The 17923-nt window shown below is 52.7% G+C and overlaps 1 protein-coding gene across 1 annotated transcript; it reads right to left on the reverse strand.

Moving 5' to 3' along the window:
- Positions 1–347: 347 nt before the first annotated feature.
- On the reverse strand, positions 348–17584 carry LOC103192655 (serine/threonine kinase 11 interacting protein). The gene is made up of 24 exons (XM_042783354.1): positions 17524–17584; positions 11230–11435; positions 10958–11032; positions 10586–10681; positions 10118–10225; positions 9903–9974; positions 9431–9557; positions 9080–9183; positions 8837–8932; positions 8542–8583; positions 8252–8398; positions 7971–8055; positions 7053–7421; positions 6648–6853; positions 6249–6356; positions 5964–6141; positions 4364–4585; positions 4165–4268; positions 2821–2918; positions 2548–2726; positions 2267–2348; positions 1951–2021; positions 1184–1431; positions 348–497 (listed from the first exon to the last, which is right to left on the reverse strand). Exons 1-24 carry the CDS (start codon positions 17582–17584, stop codon positions 348–350), a joined length of 3234 nt encoding a protein of 1077 aa, XP_042639288.1.
- Positions 17585–17923: the final 339 nt, after the last annotated feature.

Genomic DNA, 17923 nt, shown 5'->3' on the forward strand with positions numbered 1-17923 from the left:
ACTCAATCAGCAGTGACCAGAGTGGGGGAAGAGCAAGTCTCACGAATGACATGACCAAGCACACCCGACACCCGTGACAGCTAGAATGCAAACAACTTTATTGACACCTGAGAAAAAGTGCAGGGGGCACATTCCAACTGACCACTTAGCCTGTCACCTTGGGCCAGAGCTTCCAGAGGCCAGGGCAAGGGAAATCTTGCCCTTCCCTTGAGCCATGGGTCACTTTGGGCCCAAAGGCTGGAGAAAGTCCACGGCCAGTCTGGAGCCAGACCCCAAGCCCAGGAGAGGAATATCCGCAGCCACGGCAGTCAGTGCCCAAGGCCAGGGCCACAGCACTGGTGGAAGCCTCACCAGTCAGGGTCAAGAGCCTCTTGGGTCACAATCCGGAGTCCGATGGAAAACAACTCCTCCCAGGGCTCCCGGATCCAGGCCAGCAGTGCTGTCAGCTGCTCGGAACACACAACACGGAGCGCCCAGAAGCTCTCCAGCCTAGACACCTGCAGGCCAGGCAGGTAAGCGAGATGAGACTCAGCAGGGCCACAGCAGAGTGGGAATGGGGACGGCTCGGGGGAACTCGCCGGCCCTCTTGGTCATCCACTTGTCCCTTCCCCAAGTTTGTCTCTCTCCTCACAAAGCATCCTGAGTCTGAGCCTCCAGAGGGCTTTCACGTTTACGGTCATTTCTCCCATCTTCCCAGTCTTACAGAATATAAACTCGAGAGTCAAGCTGCATGGGCCCAAATCCTGGCTCTACCACGTGTGACCTGGGAAAGCCGGTTACGTCCCCAGGCCTCAGTTTCCTTGTCTGCAGAATGGGACTAATAACAGTACTGACCTCATGTGGTTATAAAGCTCAAATACCTGGCACAGAGCAAGGGCTCAAATGAAAACTCACAGAGGCCAACTACTTTCTGAAGGCCACTTTGATACCACATAGCTGGTCCCACCCAGGCTTTGTCCACTGCCCACAACTGCCTCCCATTCTACTTGCTGCTCATCCAAACCCAGCGAGGTGGCCTACTCCCCCCCACTCTAGTTCTTTCTGCGTTCTTTCTACCCCGACTATCCATCTCTAACTTCTATACCTCCAACTCCTAGCTTCCCTGGATCCATTTCCCACACTGCCCTCACGGACCACCACCTCCACCACAAGTCCCATCTCCCACCTCCCACCTCCCACACACCTCATCGTAGAAGACCAGCCGCAGGTCCTCCGGGGCTGTGTGGTAGAGCAGCACCGAGCTCAGGCTGCTGAGTGGCTGCTGCTCCCTGACGCCCACGGCAGGGCTCGGCACCAAGGGAGCAGCCTTCTCAGAGGCCTCGCCAGATGCTGCAGGAGGCGGGGGCTCTGCCTGGGTGCCTGCAGGGTCATCATCTAGCAGGTATAGAGTGGACAGAGTCAGCAGCAAGGACACAGGGCATGGAAAAGGACCTGGAGGGAGAGAGTGAGGCCGTGAAGAACACAAGAGGAGCCCAGGTCCCTGGCTAGTGGCAGTACTGGTCAGGAGAGAAGAGAACCATACCCTGAGGGGCCATGGCCTACCCTTCCCAAACTCCAGACCTCTCTAACCTCCAAAACCTGTGAGGTCCAAGACAAAGGGGACCTGCCCACTGCCCAACCTACTCAAAAGGGCAGACCCAATCCTGCCTTCTCTGGCAGCATGAGGCAGAGTGGCGCCAGCCAATCTGCTCCACTTCAGACACCGAGAAGCCAGGGTATCTGGGCAGTTCAGACCCCAAGCCTGGAGAGGCAGGGAGCACTGAGCTGTCATTCAGGTATGCCTTCAAGTGAGAGGAAGTCCACGGCTGGGAACTGAGACCTGCCACCAGAGTAGTGCGGAGCCGCTGGGGACTGGCCAATGACTTGGGACAAGATGGGGTACAGGGAATGGGGCAAGGGGCGACACAGTCCCTGGAAGCACCCACAAACACTGCAGCACACCAGCCTCACCTTCTACCAGGAACACCCGAAGGTAGAAGAACCGAGGAGCCTCCGAGGAAGAGTCTTTGTCCAACAGCGGCCTGGGGGCACCCGGCAGACAAAGGAAGGATGGTTAGCCGGGGATACAAAGTGAGGCAAGGGAAGGAACAGGCTGGCAGCACCAGGGCCGGGCCCAGGAGGAGATGCCAGGGCCTGTGGGAAGGTATGAGCATGAGGACAAGGGCCGGCCTAGGGCTGCTCAGTGCAGGAGCACGTCTGGGACTCTGTGGGGCCTGGATTCCCAGGCAGGGTGTCCAGACACCACGCTAGCCTCCCACTGACTCACCAGAGCCGGTGCTGTGGGGTCACCACCTCCTCCGTGGCACTGACACAGTTCCTCCAGGTGGGGGGCAGAGACTGTAAGACATCTGGGCAGGCCAGCAAGGAAAGGGAAGACTCTGACTGCCTTTATCCCAACCTCTCCATCCCTGACACCTGCCCCCTCCTCGCATTTCCAGAGGTCAGAAACACCAAGGAACATGACTCTGTCTCCACTGCTGGACACAGATATGAGCACTCAGCCCTGGGCACCACTGCCCCCAGCCCTTCTCTCCCTTCCTGTCTCACCAGTGAGCTCCCCTAGGAAGGCTCGGCAACGTTTGACATCTCGGGGCAGTAGGACACAGCTGCTCCCTCCAGCTGCCCACACCAGCCGCAGGCTCTGTCCTGCCAGGCCCAGCTCTAAGCCATTCAGATCTTGCAAGGGGATGGCCAGGGCCAGCTGCAGCCAGCCAGCAGGAGGCCCTCTGGGGAGAGAGTGAGGGTCAGAGTGACAGAAAAGAGTAAGGGTATGTGAGAGCAGGGGCCCTGACCCTCCTGGCCACAGCCCAGCCCACTCACCGGATCGCCCCGGTCACCTTCAACACATAAAGCCTGCGATCAGACACCACCACAAGACACAGAATCTCCTTCATGTGGCCTGCCAACATCAGTGGCACCTGAGGGGAAGAGGAAATTGACAAGTCACAAGAACACAGAACCAGGAAAGCAGGCACCAAGCTGAGAGCTGAGTTACTTGTGACAGGGCTCGGCCCAGCCTCCCCACTGCTAACCCGTCAGCATCCTGCCAAGTTTGCCCTGAGCTCAACGCCTTCACCTCTGCCACCACTCTCCGCCCGCAGGCCTGCCTCCACTTGGGCCCGGGCTCCTCCTCTGGATGCATCACCAGCCTCTCAGCTGGTCTCCCTGCTTCTTCTCTTGCCCCTCCTCCCCAGCCCCAGCCCCAGCCAGGTCAGCTGGTCTAACCACAAAACCAATCAACACTTCCCTGCTTCAAATCCTTCCATGGCTCCCCATGGCCCTCAAGATAAAATCCAAACCCTTGGCAGACACATGAGGTTGCTCTAAGTGGTCCCTGCTGCCCCTTCAGACTCCTCGCAGGCCCTCTGCCCCCGTGCCATGTTCTGGCTCCCCCAGGCACCAGCACTTCAACAGAGAACTATGCCTTCTCCTGCTTCCTTCCACACACACCCTGCCTCCTTTACCTGTTGTCATGTGCCCTCGAGTCAGACCTGACTCACAGCGACCCCTCCTTGGGTTTCTGAGGCGGTATCACTACAGAAGTAGATTGCCCAACTTTCCTTCCAAGGAGCAGCTGGTGGGTTTGAACTGCCAGCCTTCTGGTTAGCAGTCAAGTGCCTTAGGCACTACGCTACCAGCTGCATCAAGATGTGGCTTAGATGACACCTCCCCAGGGGGTCTTCTCTGGCCGGCTTGGGTCAGAATGCCCCTTCTAAGACCTGAGCCAATTTCAGCCCTGCCAGACGCCATGACCATTATCAGTCTCTCCTGCCACAGTAGACGCTCAAGGGCAGCACTGATTTGCTCTAGATCCTTAATGTCCCACATATAACATGCTCAAAGAGGGTCCAGTTAACACCGTGTATTTATGATCACAAGAGAAGGTCCCATTATTAAAGACCAGGAGCTGTGCTAGGCAGCTTCAGACATGACCTCTCATCCCCACCACACGTACTGAGGCAGGTATTATCATCTCCACTGTAGACAAGAGACTGAGTCCAACGTCAAGGCCTGTGTCCACAGCCACACAGTAGGTAACTGCTTGGGTGAAATGTGAAACCAGACCTGGTGGCTGCAGAGCGGGTGCTCGGCTCAGTTTGCTGTGGGGAAGATGGCAGGCAATGGGTCAGGAGGGGCCTGGGGCAGAGCCAGGGCAGCACAGACCTTGAGGCAGCACTGGAACTCCTCCTGGGCATCAGCAAACACCTCCACGTCCAAGAAGAGCCGGAGGCGGTGGTCCACAGCACGGAGGCCACAGCGGTCAGGGGCTGGGGGCCAGTGGTGGGCTGTCAGCCCTGGCAGTCCACAGCTGCAGCTCCACTGCCCCCAAATGCCACCTCTGTCTTGTTGTGTCCATACTCACGGGGACTAAGGCTCCAAGTGCTGTGGTCTTGAGAGGCCAGTGCCTGAGATGGGTCGCTGTCAACTCTGTTGTTGGGGTCACTGTGGCCACGGGAGTCACAGACAGGGCTGGGGGACAGAGAGCGCGCTGGGGACCTATCTCCCTGTCTTCGCTCCCCAGTGGGGGACAGAGCCAGAAGAACCACGTGATCACTACCACAGTTGGGACACACAGCAGGAGAATCTGGAGGAAAAAAATCACACAGCAGGAGAGTCGCCCCCATGACCCCCAAACACTGAGCAGCAACCCCACCATGCTCCTGATGAGCCCCACCCACTCTCAGACTTCCCTGGGCCACGTTTCCAGCTTCATACAGGACCCATCATTTCCTGACCCACCAAACTTCCTCTCCAGTCACTGCTGCTGCCCTCACCCATGCCCCGGGGAGGGAGGAGCAAAGCTAACCAGGGCCCACAGTCTCCTCAAACCACACCCACTTGCTGACATCATGTCCTCAGAGAAGGCCAAATTCAACCAGGCCCTACTGTGTCCCCCCACAGGCTTGAGCCAACCCAGTACTGCGATGCTCTACATCCCAGGGTCCATCACTTAACAGCTGAATAATCTAAGGCCAGCCACCCAAGCCCTTTGCACCTGGTCCCTCATCTGTAAAGAAACGTCAATAATGGTATTGCTGTCACAGATTGTCATAGGAGTGAACGTGACCAGGTAAAGAGTGCAGGACATGGATCAGCAGTGAGAGAAGAAACAGTCTGTGAGCACCCACAATGTGTTAGGCACGTGCTAGCTTCTACCAGTCCCGTTGCTGTTTGCCGTCAAGTCAATTCTGACTCATAGTGACCATACCAGCCACTCCTTGGAAGGAAGGTTGGGCAATCCTACTTCCGTAGTGATACTGCCTCGGAAACCGAAGGAGGGGTCGCTATGAGTCAGGTATGACTCGACGGGACGTAACAACAACAGTGACCATACAGGACAGAGGAGAAGTGCCCTATAGGGTGTCCAAGGCTGTAATCTTTAAAGAAGACTGCCACACCTTTCTCCTACAGAGTACTAGTGGGTTTGAACCGACCTTTTGGTTAGCAACCAAGGGCTTTAACCACTTTCACCACCAGCGCTCCAATTTGGGCCACCACCAGTTGCCTTAAAATCCTATAAGATCATCACAAGGTAAATTCATTCTCTTGTTGTTCAGATGAGAAATCAGGCTCAAATGAAAAGACAGGGTGGCACACAGTAATGTTATTTATGCCACCACAGAAGGGACCCCAGGGGCGGCCATAGTAACCCCATGGAGCACACACGTCATGCTGCCAGGTCTGCTGAGGCCTGCAGCCACCGAGGCAGGGGCAGGTGGAGAATATGGCAAGGTTCCATTTCCCGAAAAAACTGAGAGCCCAGCTCCAGGGGTGTAATTTCATTCTTTGGTAAATGCAGCAGGCAGGCATTTTTCTTTTTCCTAGATTGGCCTTCAAGCAGGAACGTGTCCCACTGCCTGCATCCTATCCTCCCCAGCGTTCCTCCTCCCCATGTGCTCCTCAGAGCCACTGCCCTGAAATGACAAGAGAAGACAGGCAGGAGGTCAAGGCTTGGCTCATACCAGTCTTCTGGAACAGAGGCCTCCAGCCATTCTCACTGTCCAGTCCCAGCCTGGGCTCCTCTGGCTTGAATTCATGGCCACAACGCAGACACTGGAGTCTGCCCCCTCGAGGGTCACTCACTTCCCCAAGTTGATGCCAAGCTGTGGTGGTGGCTGGGGTCAACACAGCAAGCAGCTCCTGGAATGGGAGGAGCCAGCAGGCAGCATGAGTAGGGGCATTCTGGCCCTCACAGGCTGGACCCACTCCCTAGGCATCTTGTAAGCTGCCTGAGCCCCCCGGCCCACCTGGACAGCTGCATGGGCGTCAGGCTCCAGCACCATGTAGCGACGTAACTGCCTGTCAGGGCAGATGTAGGAGAAGCGCAGAACCAGGACAGGGAGCAGCTGTGAGTCCTGCACGGGCAGAGGGCAGGCTGGAGGCATCAGCAACAGGGAAGGAAGCAGCAGCTCTGGGCCCAGGAAAAGGCTCGTGCCAACATGCAGGCTCCAGCACACAAGGTCCACCCTAACCAAGGCCTCCGGAAGCACGGAGGCCAAGCCTCAGCCCCCACAGCTCCCCTCCCCAGCACCAAGCACCAATGGAGACCCAGTGGGAAGCACCCAGCCTAGGGTCTGGCACACACGGCTGTGTTGCCGAAATTGGCTGCTGAAGGAAGCCCAGCACCTTCCCCGAGCCCTACTCACGCCAGGCGCTGGTTCTCTCCGGGTTTGGGTCTCAAGCTCGAGCTCAGCTGCCTCCAGACTCTGAAGCTCCAGCCGTTCCAGGGTTCGAGCTGCCTGGAGTTCCACCTCAAACAGGTGGGCCGAGGTGACCCGGAGGAAGCGCTCCCTGCCCCGCACGCCCTCGGGTCCCTCCAGGGGACACACCAACATGGGGCGGCACAGCTCCACTGCAGAGAGACCCAGAGAGGAGCCCTGTCGGGAAGGAGAGGTGCCCAGAAACTCTGCCCTTCAGTGGGTGGGCCTCGGTCCGAAAGGAATCAACCCCTACTGCCAAGCCTGGGCTCTTCTAACCCTCCCAAGACCCACCAACAGCTCTCAGCCTCCCTCGGCCCGTCTCCCCTCGTGGCTCCAACACGGAGCACTCACCTTCCACTTGGTCCTGCTCCCGCTCCTCTTCCTCCCCCTGGTCTTCCTCTCCTCCCTGGTCTTCCTGTCCTCCCCGTTCTTCCAGCACCTCCATCTCCTCTTCCTCCTGGGGCTCCGGCTCCACCCTGACCTCCTCTGGTGGTGACTCCTCAGGGCTGTGGGCTCTCTTCTCTGGGGATGGAGGACTGGGCAGAGGCTCTGGGCCCAGGGTATCCAGGGATGGTATGCTGAGGTCAGAGGTCTTGGAAGTAGCCAGAAGGGGGTTCTCAGAGGTTTCCAAGTGACTCCTATACTGCAACCAGTCACAGCCAAACTGTTCCCGGAAGCTGTTCATGAGCTCAAGCTCCCGATGCTGCTGTACAAACCAGCCTGGACGGGGGTGGGGAACACACAGCTTAGCAAGCCCACACCGCACCACACGCACCCTGAGACGGTCCCAGGCTTTCTCATGGGTGCTTCTCAGTGTGAAGTAAAGGGGTGAAGCATGGGGTGGGGTGTCCAGAGGGAGACTGAAGGCTCTCCCAGCAGCAAGTCCCACAGCATGTTCTATGGAACACTGCTCACGTGCAGTTCAGAAATGCACATCACAGTTACTCTTGGAGCTTTCACATGACTAAGATCCTGGAAAGTCCTGCAGCACAGAAACCCATCTAACTTCGCTTCATCTTGCACTTCCCAAACTTATCTGGCCACAAAACCCTCTTATTATGTAATCTGCCATCTCACAAAATCAATTGTCCCTTGAGAGACATTTTGTAAAAGGCTGCCCATGAGTAGCTGCTGCTTCTTTCCTTAAAAAGGAAAAAGGAGAAACTAAGAGACTCTGACAACACTCCATAAATTCTTCCTCCACATCCATTCACAGTAACTAAAGGACTAGCTGGGGGGAGGGAGCTTGTGAGGTGCCGGGTGACTCACCAGCTGGGGAGGGGTCCAGAGTCCGGGGCTCTGGGTCAGTATCACTGGGTTCAGAGATGCTAGCCCGCCTCACACGGACTCGGCTCTGAAGTTGGGGAGAGGAAAGAAGGTCTACGAAAGCCAGGGCCCACGGTCCTGCCATCCATAGCCATATATCCAACCCACCTTAACACCCATCCGACAAGCTAGGATAAGCCCTTACTATTCCTAGTCCATCAGCCACCCAGACCCCCTGTAAAAAGACCTAACCCCGAGTACAGGCAGCCTGGGACACCACTCACCTTAACCTTCCGAAGTGGGGGCCGGGCCACAACGCCCCCAGAGGAAGGGCTGTCACTCAAGTCGGCGCCGCCTGAGGTCTCAGTGGTACTCCCGACTGGCCAGGACACAGGTGGGGTCGCAGGGCCAAGCCCTGAGGAGGTGGAGGTCTGGCGTGTGACAACAGAAGAAGAGACTGGAGCAGAGGAGGGCCTCTGCCTAGCCCAAGCTGGCCCCAACAGCCCTCCATTTCATTCACATCCTTCCAGAACAATCCTTGCTTGCCCACCCCCGCCAGCTGCTCCACACTGACCTGAAAATCAGTAAGTGACAAGACTTCACCATCAAGAAGGAACTGGGCAAAGATAAAAGGACAGAGGGAGAGTGTTATGGTAAAAGCGGGCCCCTGGGTGAGTTCCCAGGTGGGGTGGGAACCCTCCACGTCCTCTACAGTCACCAAGCTACACAGGCACAAAGAGCAATAAGCAGGGATGTGGGTCCTCGGCACCATCACCCAAGGATGCAGTAGGGCAGAAGCAACAGAGTGCAGGGTGGGGGTGGGACTGGCAGGAAAGGGGAATCAGAGTGAACACAAAAAGCTCACTAACCCCAGAAGCAGCATCCCTGGCACGGGGTGACAAGTACTGGGCAGTGGCCACTCGGTGAGCAGGGTGGAACCACAAAGGGTTCCCCTCCAGGTAGAGCTGAGGGGCAGGAAGAGGGGAGTGAGGTGGGCCTGGGGCCTTGTCCTTATGAAGAAGGGCCCGTGGCCAAATGAGCATGGAGGGAGGGGTTGCAGAGCTGGGCCCAGGTCTCTGACCTGCCCAGGTCCCTGAAGCACCGTATCTCACCTTGCGGAGCTCAGCCAGCAGCCAGAGTGGCGACAGCTCCCTGTGCCCTTCCAACAGGTTGTAGGCCACGTCCAAGTGCCGCAGGTTCCTCAGCTGCTCCATGCCTGTGGGGTGGGACGGAAGGGGGCAGGCATGAGTGAATGCCAGGGGTGAACAGGTATGGTGGGGTGTGGTGTAGGAGAGAGCATGGCCCAGAGTCACACCTAAGCACCTTACCTCCCCGTGAGCCCAAAGAAGCACAAGAGGCACCTGAACCACACCCCAAGTCTCACACTTCCCTCCATCCCTTCCCTTCCACACCTCTCCCATCTCCATCCCTCCACTCACCCCACTCCCACCTCCCCTACCCACCAAGCAGACTCCTGAGCTCATTGCCTCGCAGTATCAGGGTACTCAGAGCAAGCCCTGAGGGTCCCATTCTGGGCACCACACGCAGGTAGTTATAGGAGAGGTCCAGATGGGAGAGCTCAGACAAGTCCTGGAAGGGGGGGGGTTCTTCATCACCATCACAGAAGCAAGTGACCACTCTATGAGTTAGGTACAGGCTAAGTCATTACATAAGTAACGTCACGTTACATTCCCTCCCAGTCACTCTAGTGGTGAATAAGCAGGTACTTCTGGGACTCCTGCTTTACAGGTGAGGTCACACAGGTGTTACAAGTTGAGATTTAAACTCTGGTTTGTGTTATACTAGCGCCTGAGCCCCCAAACAGTATTACCTCCCAAATGCGGCCCCACCCTAGCGAAGAAACACTGGGCACAAAACAGAGGATTAAAGCCATCAAAGGCCAGGTCCGCAGGCCCAGCCAGGCTGCACACTCACCATCAGGAAGGCCTCGCAGTCCTGGACTCGATTGTGGCTCAGGTTCAAGAAGCGCACAGCTGACAGGAGACGCTGAGAAAGACAGGGAGGAGGGGCAAAGCGATCTCACTGCAGAGGCTCTCCCAGGCCAGGCAGCCTGCTCCCAAAGGCCTGTCCCAGCCCTTCCTCAGCCCACAGACACCCCTTCACCATCCCCTTCCCACTGTGGCACTCACCAGGGAGCTGTCTAAGGAAGTCAGGGAATTGTAGCTGAAGTTGGCAGAGAGCAGAGCCAGCCAGGGGAGGGCAGAGCAGAGGTCACCACCACAGGCCGAGAGGAGCTCCTGAGCCAGGCAGATGGGGTTGGGGGCGCTTCACCACCTCCACTCTCACCCCTCCCTCCATCACAGCCCAGCTCTGTCACCCAATCATTCACTCACTCTTCATGCACTGGGCTCAGTCTGGAGGTACAGACTTAAAGAAAGCTCAGGTCCCTGTTCTAAGCAGTAAGTCAAGACCCTAGATTTACTACAGTAAGGTAAAGTATGAGGGTGGGTAGGCCCCGGATGCTGTGAGGGAGCAAGGACACTGCAGGGAGGCAGGAGGCAGCAAAGGCTGCAGAGGAGGAGGACGAACATCAGAGACTGGTCCCTCCCGTGGGTCTCTCTGGACAAGGCGTCTGGGCCCACCCGCACCCTCCTTACCTCTAACGCCTGGATGCTCCTGCTGCAAATCAGGCTCTCTAACTGGGAGTAGATGCTACGGAGGCCACGCAGGCAGTGGAGAGGGACGCCCTGGAGCTGGGGCAAGGGACCGAAGGGAGGGAAGAAGGTAGAATGTCACACAAGACAGGTCTCATTTCCCCCCTCCAGGGGGTGGGAAGGGGGAGAAGATGACAAAGCCCAGCTACGGTTCGGGAAGGTGGTAGATGGGAAAGTGGACATCACATTACTGCAGGGTACCAGCTACACTCAGGCTTGGCCTCCTCACAGAATGAGGCCATCTCTCCTTCCTCCTCCCCAGATGGCTGCCTCAAGCTGGGTTTTGAGCCCTAACATACCCTATAGCCCCCATACCTCCAGCTGCCGAAGGGACTTGAAGGGGAAAATCTTGATGGGCCCTGGGGGGCCAGGACCAGGGACATGGACCAGCTGAAAGAAATGGCACTCAGGTCACAGAGGCACTACAGCTCACCCTCCTCAGTATCCCTTCCTTAGAGGCACCACCTGGAGCTCTGGCAGCATCTAGACCTTGGCCCCACAGGCTTCTTGCACCCATCCCCCTACCCTAGCCCCTGCCTCCACTGCCTCCACCATTATGCATGCTGCCCCCCACCCAGCCCCAGAACCTTGAGTGAAAGTGTTTTCTGCAGCACGTCGAAGAGGAACTGAAGCTGGAGGATGACTGGGGAGTCGGCAGGGTGGGAGGGCAGAGCCACGAAGCCCATCTGGCCAGGACTCCATGGCCCCAGGTGCAGCTCAAACACGTGGTTCAGCTGCTGGAGGGTGGCAGTCAGCAGGCTCAGCGTGCTACAGCCAGACAGGACCACGTCCCCTGGGCGGGGGAGACAGAGAAAGAGGAGGCATATTGCATCTTGGGAAGGAGCTCTGGTAGCATAGTGGCTAAAGCACTTGACTGCTAACCAGAAGGCTGGCGGTTCAAACCCACCAGCCACTCCTCGGAAGGAAGGTTGGGCAATCCTACTTCCGTAGTGATACTGCCTTGGAAACCCAAGGAGGGGTCACTATGAGTCAGGGCCAACTCGATGGCACATAACAACAACAATTGCATCTTGATCATAAGATGGCCAGGGACCTCATCCCAGCCTGTCAGCTGATCTTCACATTAACTCTAGACTTTGTGAGCCCAAGATGTGTCTACTCCAGTCCATACTGTGCGTCGTCCACTGAATGATCAACCTTCCCAAGCCTCCCCTGCTCAAAAACCTATGATGGTTCTTCTCATCTTCAAAATAAAATCCTAGTTCTTCAGCCTGATACATGAAACTGCTTCCAACCGCCTCTTTGAAACTTCCTTCCATCTTCTCCTCGACATAAACTTTCTGCTCAAGACAACCTGGGCTACTCACAATGCTGGAAATACAGTCAGCTCGGTCCACAGCCTCCCCATTATCTGATATGTCTCCTTCCACTCTGAGCAGCTCAAGACCTAGCTCCTCTAGGAAGCCTTCTCAATAGCCAACAATGCTGAATCTTTAGATTGTAATCACTTACTTTACACAAAAGTTGACTAGGTGTTTTATCTTTATTTCTTTTGGTGGCCTAGGTGGCATAGTGCCTAAGGCATCTGACTGCTAAGCAGAAGGCTGGCAGGTCAAATCCACCAGCCACTCCTCAGAAGAAAGGTTGGGCAATCTACTCCCGTTACTGATGTTGTTGTTAGGTGCTGTTGCGTCGTCTCCGACTCACAGTGACCTTATGCAGAGCAGATCAAAACACTGCCCAGTCCTATGCCAGCCTCGTGATCTTTGCTGTACCTGAGCCCATCACTACAGTCACTGTGTCTATCCATCCCATTGAGGGCCCTCCCACCCCTCTTCGTTGACCCTCCTCTTTACCAGCATGATATCCTTCTCCAGGGAATGGTTCCTTCTGACAACATGACCAAAGGAGGTGAGATGAAGTCTGGCCATTCTCACTTCTAAGGAGCATTCTGGCTGTACTTCTTCCAGGACAGATTTGCTAGTTCTTTTAGCAGACCATGGTACTCTTAGCATTGTTCTCCAATACCACAACTCGAAAGCATCAACTCTTCTTCAGTCTTCCTTATTCTTTGTCCAGCTCTTACATCCATATGAGGTGACAAAATACCACGGCTTGGGTTAGGCACACCTTAGTCTTCAAGGAGACATCCTTGCTCCTCACCACTTGAAAGAGATTCTTTGTAACAGATTTGCCCAATGCAATATGTCATCCGATGTCTTGACTGCTGCTTCCATTGGTGTTGATTGTAGAGGCAAGTAATATGAAATCCTTCGCAACTTCAGTCTTTTCTCCATCCACCGTGAAGCTGTTTATTGGACCAGTTGTGAGGATTTTTGTTTTCTTTATATTAGGGTATAATTCATACTGCAGATTGTAGTCTTTAATCTTCATCAGTAAGTTCCTTAAGTTATCCTCATTTTCAGCAAGCAAAGTTGTGTCATCTGCATATCGCAGGTTGTTAATGAGTCTTCCTCCAATCCTAATCCTACATTCTTCTTCATATAATCCAGCTTCTCGGATTATCTGCTCAGCATACAAATTGAATAAGTATGGTGAAAGGGTACAATCTTGACACACTCCCTTCTTGATTTTGAACCATGCAGTATCCCCTTGTTCTGTTTGAATGACAGCCTCCTGATCTGTGTACAGGTTCCTCACGAGTATAATCAAGCGTTCTGGAATCCCCATTCTTCTCAATGTTATTCATAATTTGTCATGATCCACACAATTGAAGGCTTTGGCATAGTCAATAAAACATAAGTAAACATCTTTCTGGTATTCTTTGCTTTCAGCTAAGATCCATCCAACATCAGCAACGATATCCCTCATTCCACATCCTCTTCTGAATCCAGCTTGCATTTCTGGATGCTCTCTTGTCAATATACTACTGCAACTATTTTTAAATTATCTTCAGTGAGATTTTACTTGCATGTTGATATTAATGATATTGTTTGATAATTTCCACACTCTGTGGGATCACCTTTCTTTGGAATGGGTACAAATATGGATCTCTTCCAGCCAGTTGGCCAGGTAGTTGTCTTCCAAATCTCTTGGCATAACCGAGCGAGTGCCTCCAGTGGGGCATCTGTTTGTTGAAACATCTCAATGGGTATTTTGTCAATTCCTGGAGCCTTGTTCTTTGCCAGTTCTTCAGTGCAGCTTTGACTTCTTCCTTCAATACCATTGGTTCTTGATCATAAGCCACCTCCTGAAATGGATGAACATCAACCAGTTCTTTTTGGTACAGTGACTCTTGTGTATTCCTCCATCTTCTTTTGATGTTTCCTGCATCATTCAGTATTCTGCCCATAGAAATTTTCAATATTGCAACTTGAGGCTTAAATTTTTTCCTCAGTTCTTTCAGCTTGAGAAACGCTGAGCGTGTTCTTCCCTCTTGGTTTTCTAACTCCAGGTCTTTGCACATTTCATTACAGTGATTGGCTTTGTCTGCTTGAGCTGCTCTTTGAAATCTTCTATTCAGCTCTTTTGTCTTGTCATTTCTTCCATTTGCTTTAGCTGCTCTCCACTCAAGGGCAAGTTTCAGAGTCACTTCTGACATCCATTTTGGTCTTTTCTTCCTCTCTTGTCTTTTTAATAACCTTTTGCTTTCTTCATGGATGATGTTCTTTATGTCATCCCACAATTGCTCTGGTTTTTGGTCATTGGTGTTCAATGCATCAAATCTATTCTTTAGATAGTCTCTACACTCAGGAGGGATATCATAAAAGTCATATTTTGGCTTTTGTGGACTTGTTTTAATTGTCTTCAACTTCAATGTGCATATGAGCAGTTGATGATCTGTTCCACAATCAGCTTCTGGCCTTGTTTTGGATGAAGATACTGAACTTCTCCATTGCCTCTTGTCACAGATGTAGTCAATCTGATTCTGATGTATTCTATCTGGTGAAGTCCATGTGTATAGTCATTGCTTACGATGTTGGAAAAAAAAGGTATTGGCAATGAGTAAGTCTTTAGTCTTGCAAAATTCTATCACACGATCTCCAACATTATTTTTATCTTCAAGGCCATATTTTCCAACTACCGGTGACTCTTCTTTGTTTCCAACTTTTGCATTCCAGTCACCAGTGATAATCAACACATCTTGACTGCATGTTCAATCACTTTCAGACTACAGAAGTTGGTAGAAATCATCAATATTCTCATCTTTGGCTTTGGTGGTTGGTGAGTAAATTTGGATAATAGTAGTATTAACTGGTCTTCCTTGTAGGCATGTGGATATTATCCTATCACTGACAGCATTGTACTTCAGGACAGATCTTGAAACACCATTCCTCTTCAATTTGTCATCCCCACCAAAGTAGATCATATGGTTGCCTGATTCAAAATGGCCAAAACCAGTCCATTTCAACTCATTAACGCCTAGGATCTCAATCTTTATGCATTCCATTTCATTTTTGACAACTTCCAATCTTCGTACATCCCATGTCCCAATTATTAATGGATGTTTGCATCTGTTTCTGCTCATTTTGAGTCGTGCCACATCAGCCAATGGAGGTCCCGAAACCTTTGTTCTACCCATATTGTTAAGGTTGTCTCTAGTCTGAGGAGTCAGCTCTTCCCCAGTCAAATGTGAGTGCCTTCCGATCTGACAAGCTTATCTTCCAGCACTATGTTGGACAATGTTTCAGGGCTGTTCATAAATTTTTCCCATAATGTATCAGATAGTATTTCACTGCTATTCATAAGGTTTTCACTGGCCAATTCTTTGAGAAGTGGAAGGCCTCCTCCTTCTGAATCTGCCTAAGCCCAAAAGCTCCGCTGAAACCTCTCCTCCATAGGTAACCCAGTTGGCATTTTGCAACACAGTAGCATAGCCTCCAGCCTCACAGCAACATGTAAGCCACCACAGGACAACAAACTCAGAGACAAGTTCGTCTCCCTTAGTTGTTCCCAACCCTTCTTCACCTGCCTACCTCAGCCCCCAGTCTTAATACAGAGCCATACTCAATCAAAAAGCACCTTCCAAGCCCAGGCCTACCTACCTCAGTCCCCGTCCTTAATAAAGAACCACACCCAAGTGAAAACCAGCCTCCAAGCCCTGGGCCTGCCTACCTCAGGCCCCTGCCTTCATATAGAGCCACAACCAAGCAAAAAGCAGCCTCCAAGCCCCCAGCCTACCTACCTCAGGCCCCTGCCTTAATATAGAGCCACACCCAAGTGAAAAGCAGCCTCCAAGCCCCATAGTGATACCATCTCAGAAACCCAAGGAGGAGTCACTATGAGTCAGATCTGACTTGGCAGCAGTGAGTTTGGTTTTGGTTTTTCAGTGCTTAAGGCAGTTGACTACTATCCAGAAGGTTGGTGGTTCAAACTCACCAGCCACTCTGTAGAAGAAACACTAGGCAATCTACTTCCACAAAGATTTACTGCCTCAGAAACCCAAAGTGGGTCGCTATGAGTTGGAATTGACTCAATGGCAGTGAGTTTGGTTTTTAGTTTTTTGGTAGAACACAGTATCAGAAGCAGGAAGTTCACTTTGATACCTGTGCATATAGATCTATGCCATTTTATAATATGCGTAACTTCCTGCACCACCACCACAATCAAGGTACAGAACTATACTGAAAAATCTCCCTCCTACCACCTCTGTATAGTCACACTCTGTATAGTCACCCTCCCCATCCCTTGCCCCTAGAGCCATGTCGGATTTTTGCTGAATAAATTAGCAAATCCTACAACCTTGCATGAAAGATTGTCTACACGCTAGGCACTAGGGTAAGGTTTTCTGGTGGCACAGTGCCTAAGGCATGTGACTGCTAACCAAAAGGTTGGTGGTTCAAACCCACCAGCTGCTCCATAGAAAGAAGATGGGCAATCTACTTCTGTAAAGATCTACAGCCTTGGAAACCCAATGGGGGTCACTATGAGTCAGAATCATGATGGCAATGAGTTTGGCTTTTTTTTTTTTTCGGAGGCACTAGGGTATCGCAGATAAAGAAATGGATCAAGGGCTCTTCCATCTAAAAGAGGAGATAAGATATGTACTGTTAAATAACATGACCCAGAAAGCAAGAGAACTGTAAGCAGGGATTCTGCAGATATCACCAATGTGCACAGTGGTGGAAGGCAGCTAACGTTAACTGAGTAATATATGCCAGGCAACTTGACGTGTTTCCTCATTTAAACCTCATCAGAAACTCTGAAAGAGAAGCACTATGAACTCCATCTGAAAGATGAAAATTGAGGCTCAAATAAGTTAAGAATCTTGACTGAGATCATATATAGCTAGTAGGCACTTGCTACTTCTGTCTGAACTCAAAGTCCTATTAATCATATTAACCAACTACTGGGGCCCCATTGTGCCTAGGCACTGAGGCTAGAGATTGTAACAATAGTTACCAATTTTCAAGCACTTACTATATGTGCAAACATTGCACTAAATGCTTTATGAGAATTAAAATTCATTCCCACAACAACTTCCATAGGAAATAAAATCATTATGCTATTTAGTTGGTTGGGAAAAATGAGGCTCCAAAACTTAAACAACTTGGCCAAGTTTGAAAGGGTACGGATTTCCAACCCAGATGGGTCTGACTCCAAATGAAATGTTTTCAACTATGCTGTTACTTAATAACTTGCTACACAAGAGTAATCGTGAGCAGTCCCCGTCTCAGAGGGGTAGATCCCTTTGAAGGTATCAGAAAACGCACAGAGGAAGTGGTACTCCTGAGCTTGGCCTCGAAGGACTGTTATGGTTTTAGATTGTCAAAGACAAAGGGCACTGTCGGCACCTGGACCAGAGCGAACATGCCAGGCAGAAGCAAAGAAATAAAAGAACTCTGATACCTAGACCCCCGTAACCCTAAACACCTGTAACTCCGTGACTTTTATGGGGGCAGGATTCCAGAAAGTAGGAGCACTCCACCTCGCCCCAGCCCAACCGGAAATCCACTCACCCGACTGACGCAGCAGTCCAGCCAGCTGCCACACCAGGGAGTCCCGTGGGGCCGTTGTCATGGCCACGGGACGCTGGGGGCGGAGCCTGAGAAAAGAGGAAGCGGAAGGGCCTCAGGTGGGTGGTAGTACCGAAAGCCCAGGTCGTCCGCGCAAACTGAGACATCGAGGGAAGGAAAAAAGGGAGTGAGGAAGAGCGTCCTTCCGAGTCCTCTTTAGAAGGTCAGACCTCGCCAGCCAAACTAACCCTACCGTCCAGACCACCTACCAGCTCTGCAGCCAGGCGCCTAATAATGATGGCTAGGAAGTCCCGCCCAGGAAGAAAGGCCAGCCAGTGGGACGACCGGAAGGCACGCCTCCTCAGCCGGAAACCACGCCCACGTCGGGCAAACGTGAGTGATG

The sequence above is a fragment of the Orycteropus afer genome, unplaced genomic scaffold (genome assembly GCF_000298275.1).
Source record: "Orycteropus afer afer isolate SDZICR_OR568_19922 unplaced genomic scaffold, OryAfe1.0 scaffold00002, whole genome shotgun sequence".
Lineage (NCBI taxonomy): Eukaryota > Metazoa > Chordata > Mammalia > Tubulidentata > Orycteropodidae > Orycteropus > Orycteropus afer.

Bases quoted from the DNA above. Each gene is read 5' to 3' on its own strand.
- LOC103192655 (XM_042783354.1), bottom strand. From the start codon at position 17,584: ATGACAACGGCCCCACGGGACTCCCTGGTGTGGCAGCTGGCTGGACTG. The intron at 9,975-10,117 runs GTGAGTGCCACA...TGTCTTTCTCAG, and splicing joins CTTCCTTAGACAGCTCCCTG to CGTCTCCTGTCAGCTGTGCG. The intron at 2,349-2,547 runs GTGAGACAGGAA...TGGCCTGCCCAG, and splicing joins CTTCCTAGGGGAGCTCACTG to ATGTCTTACAGTCTCTGCCC.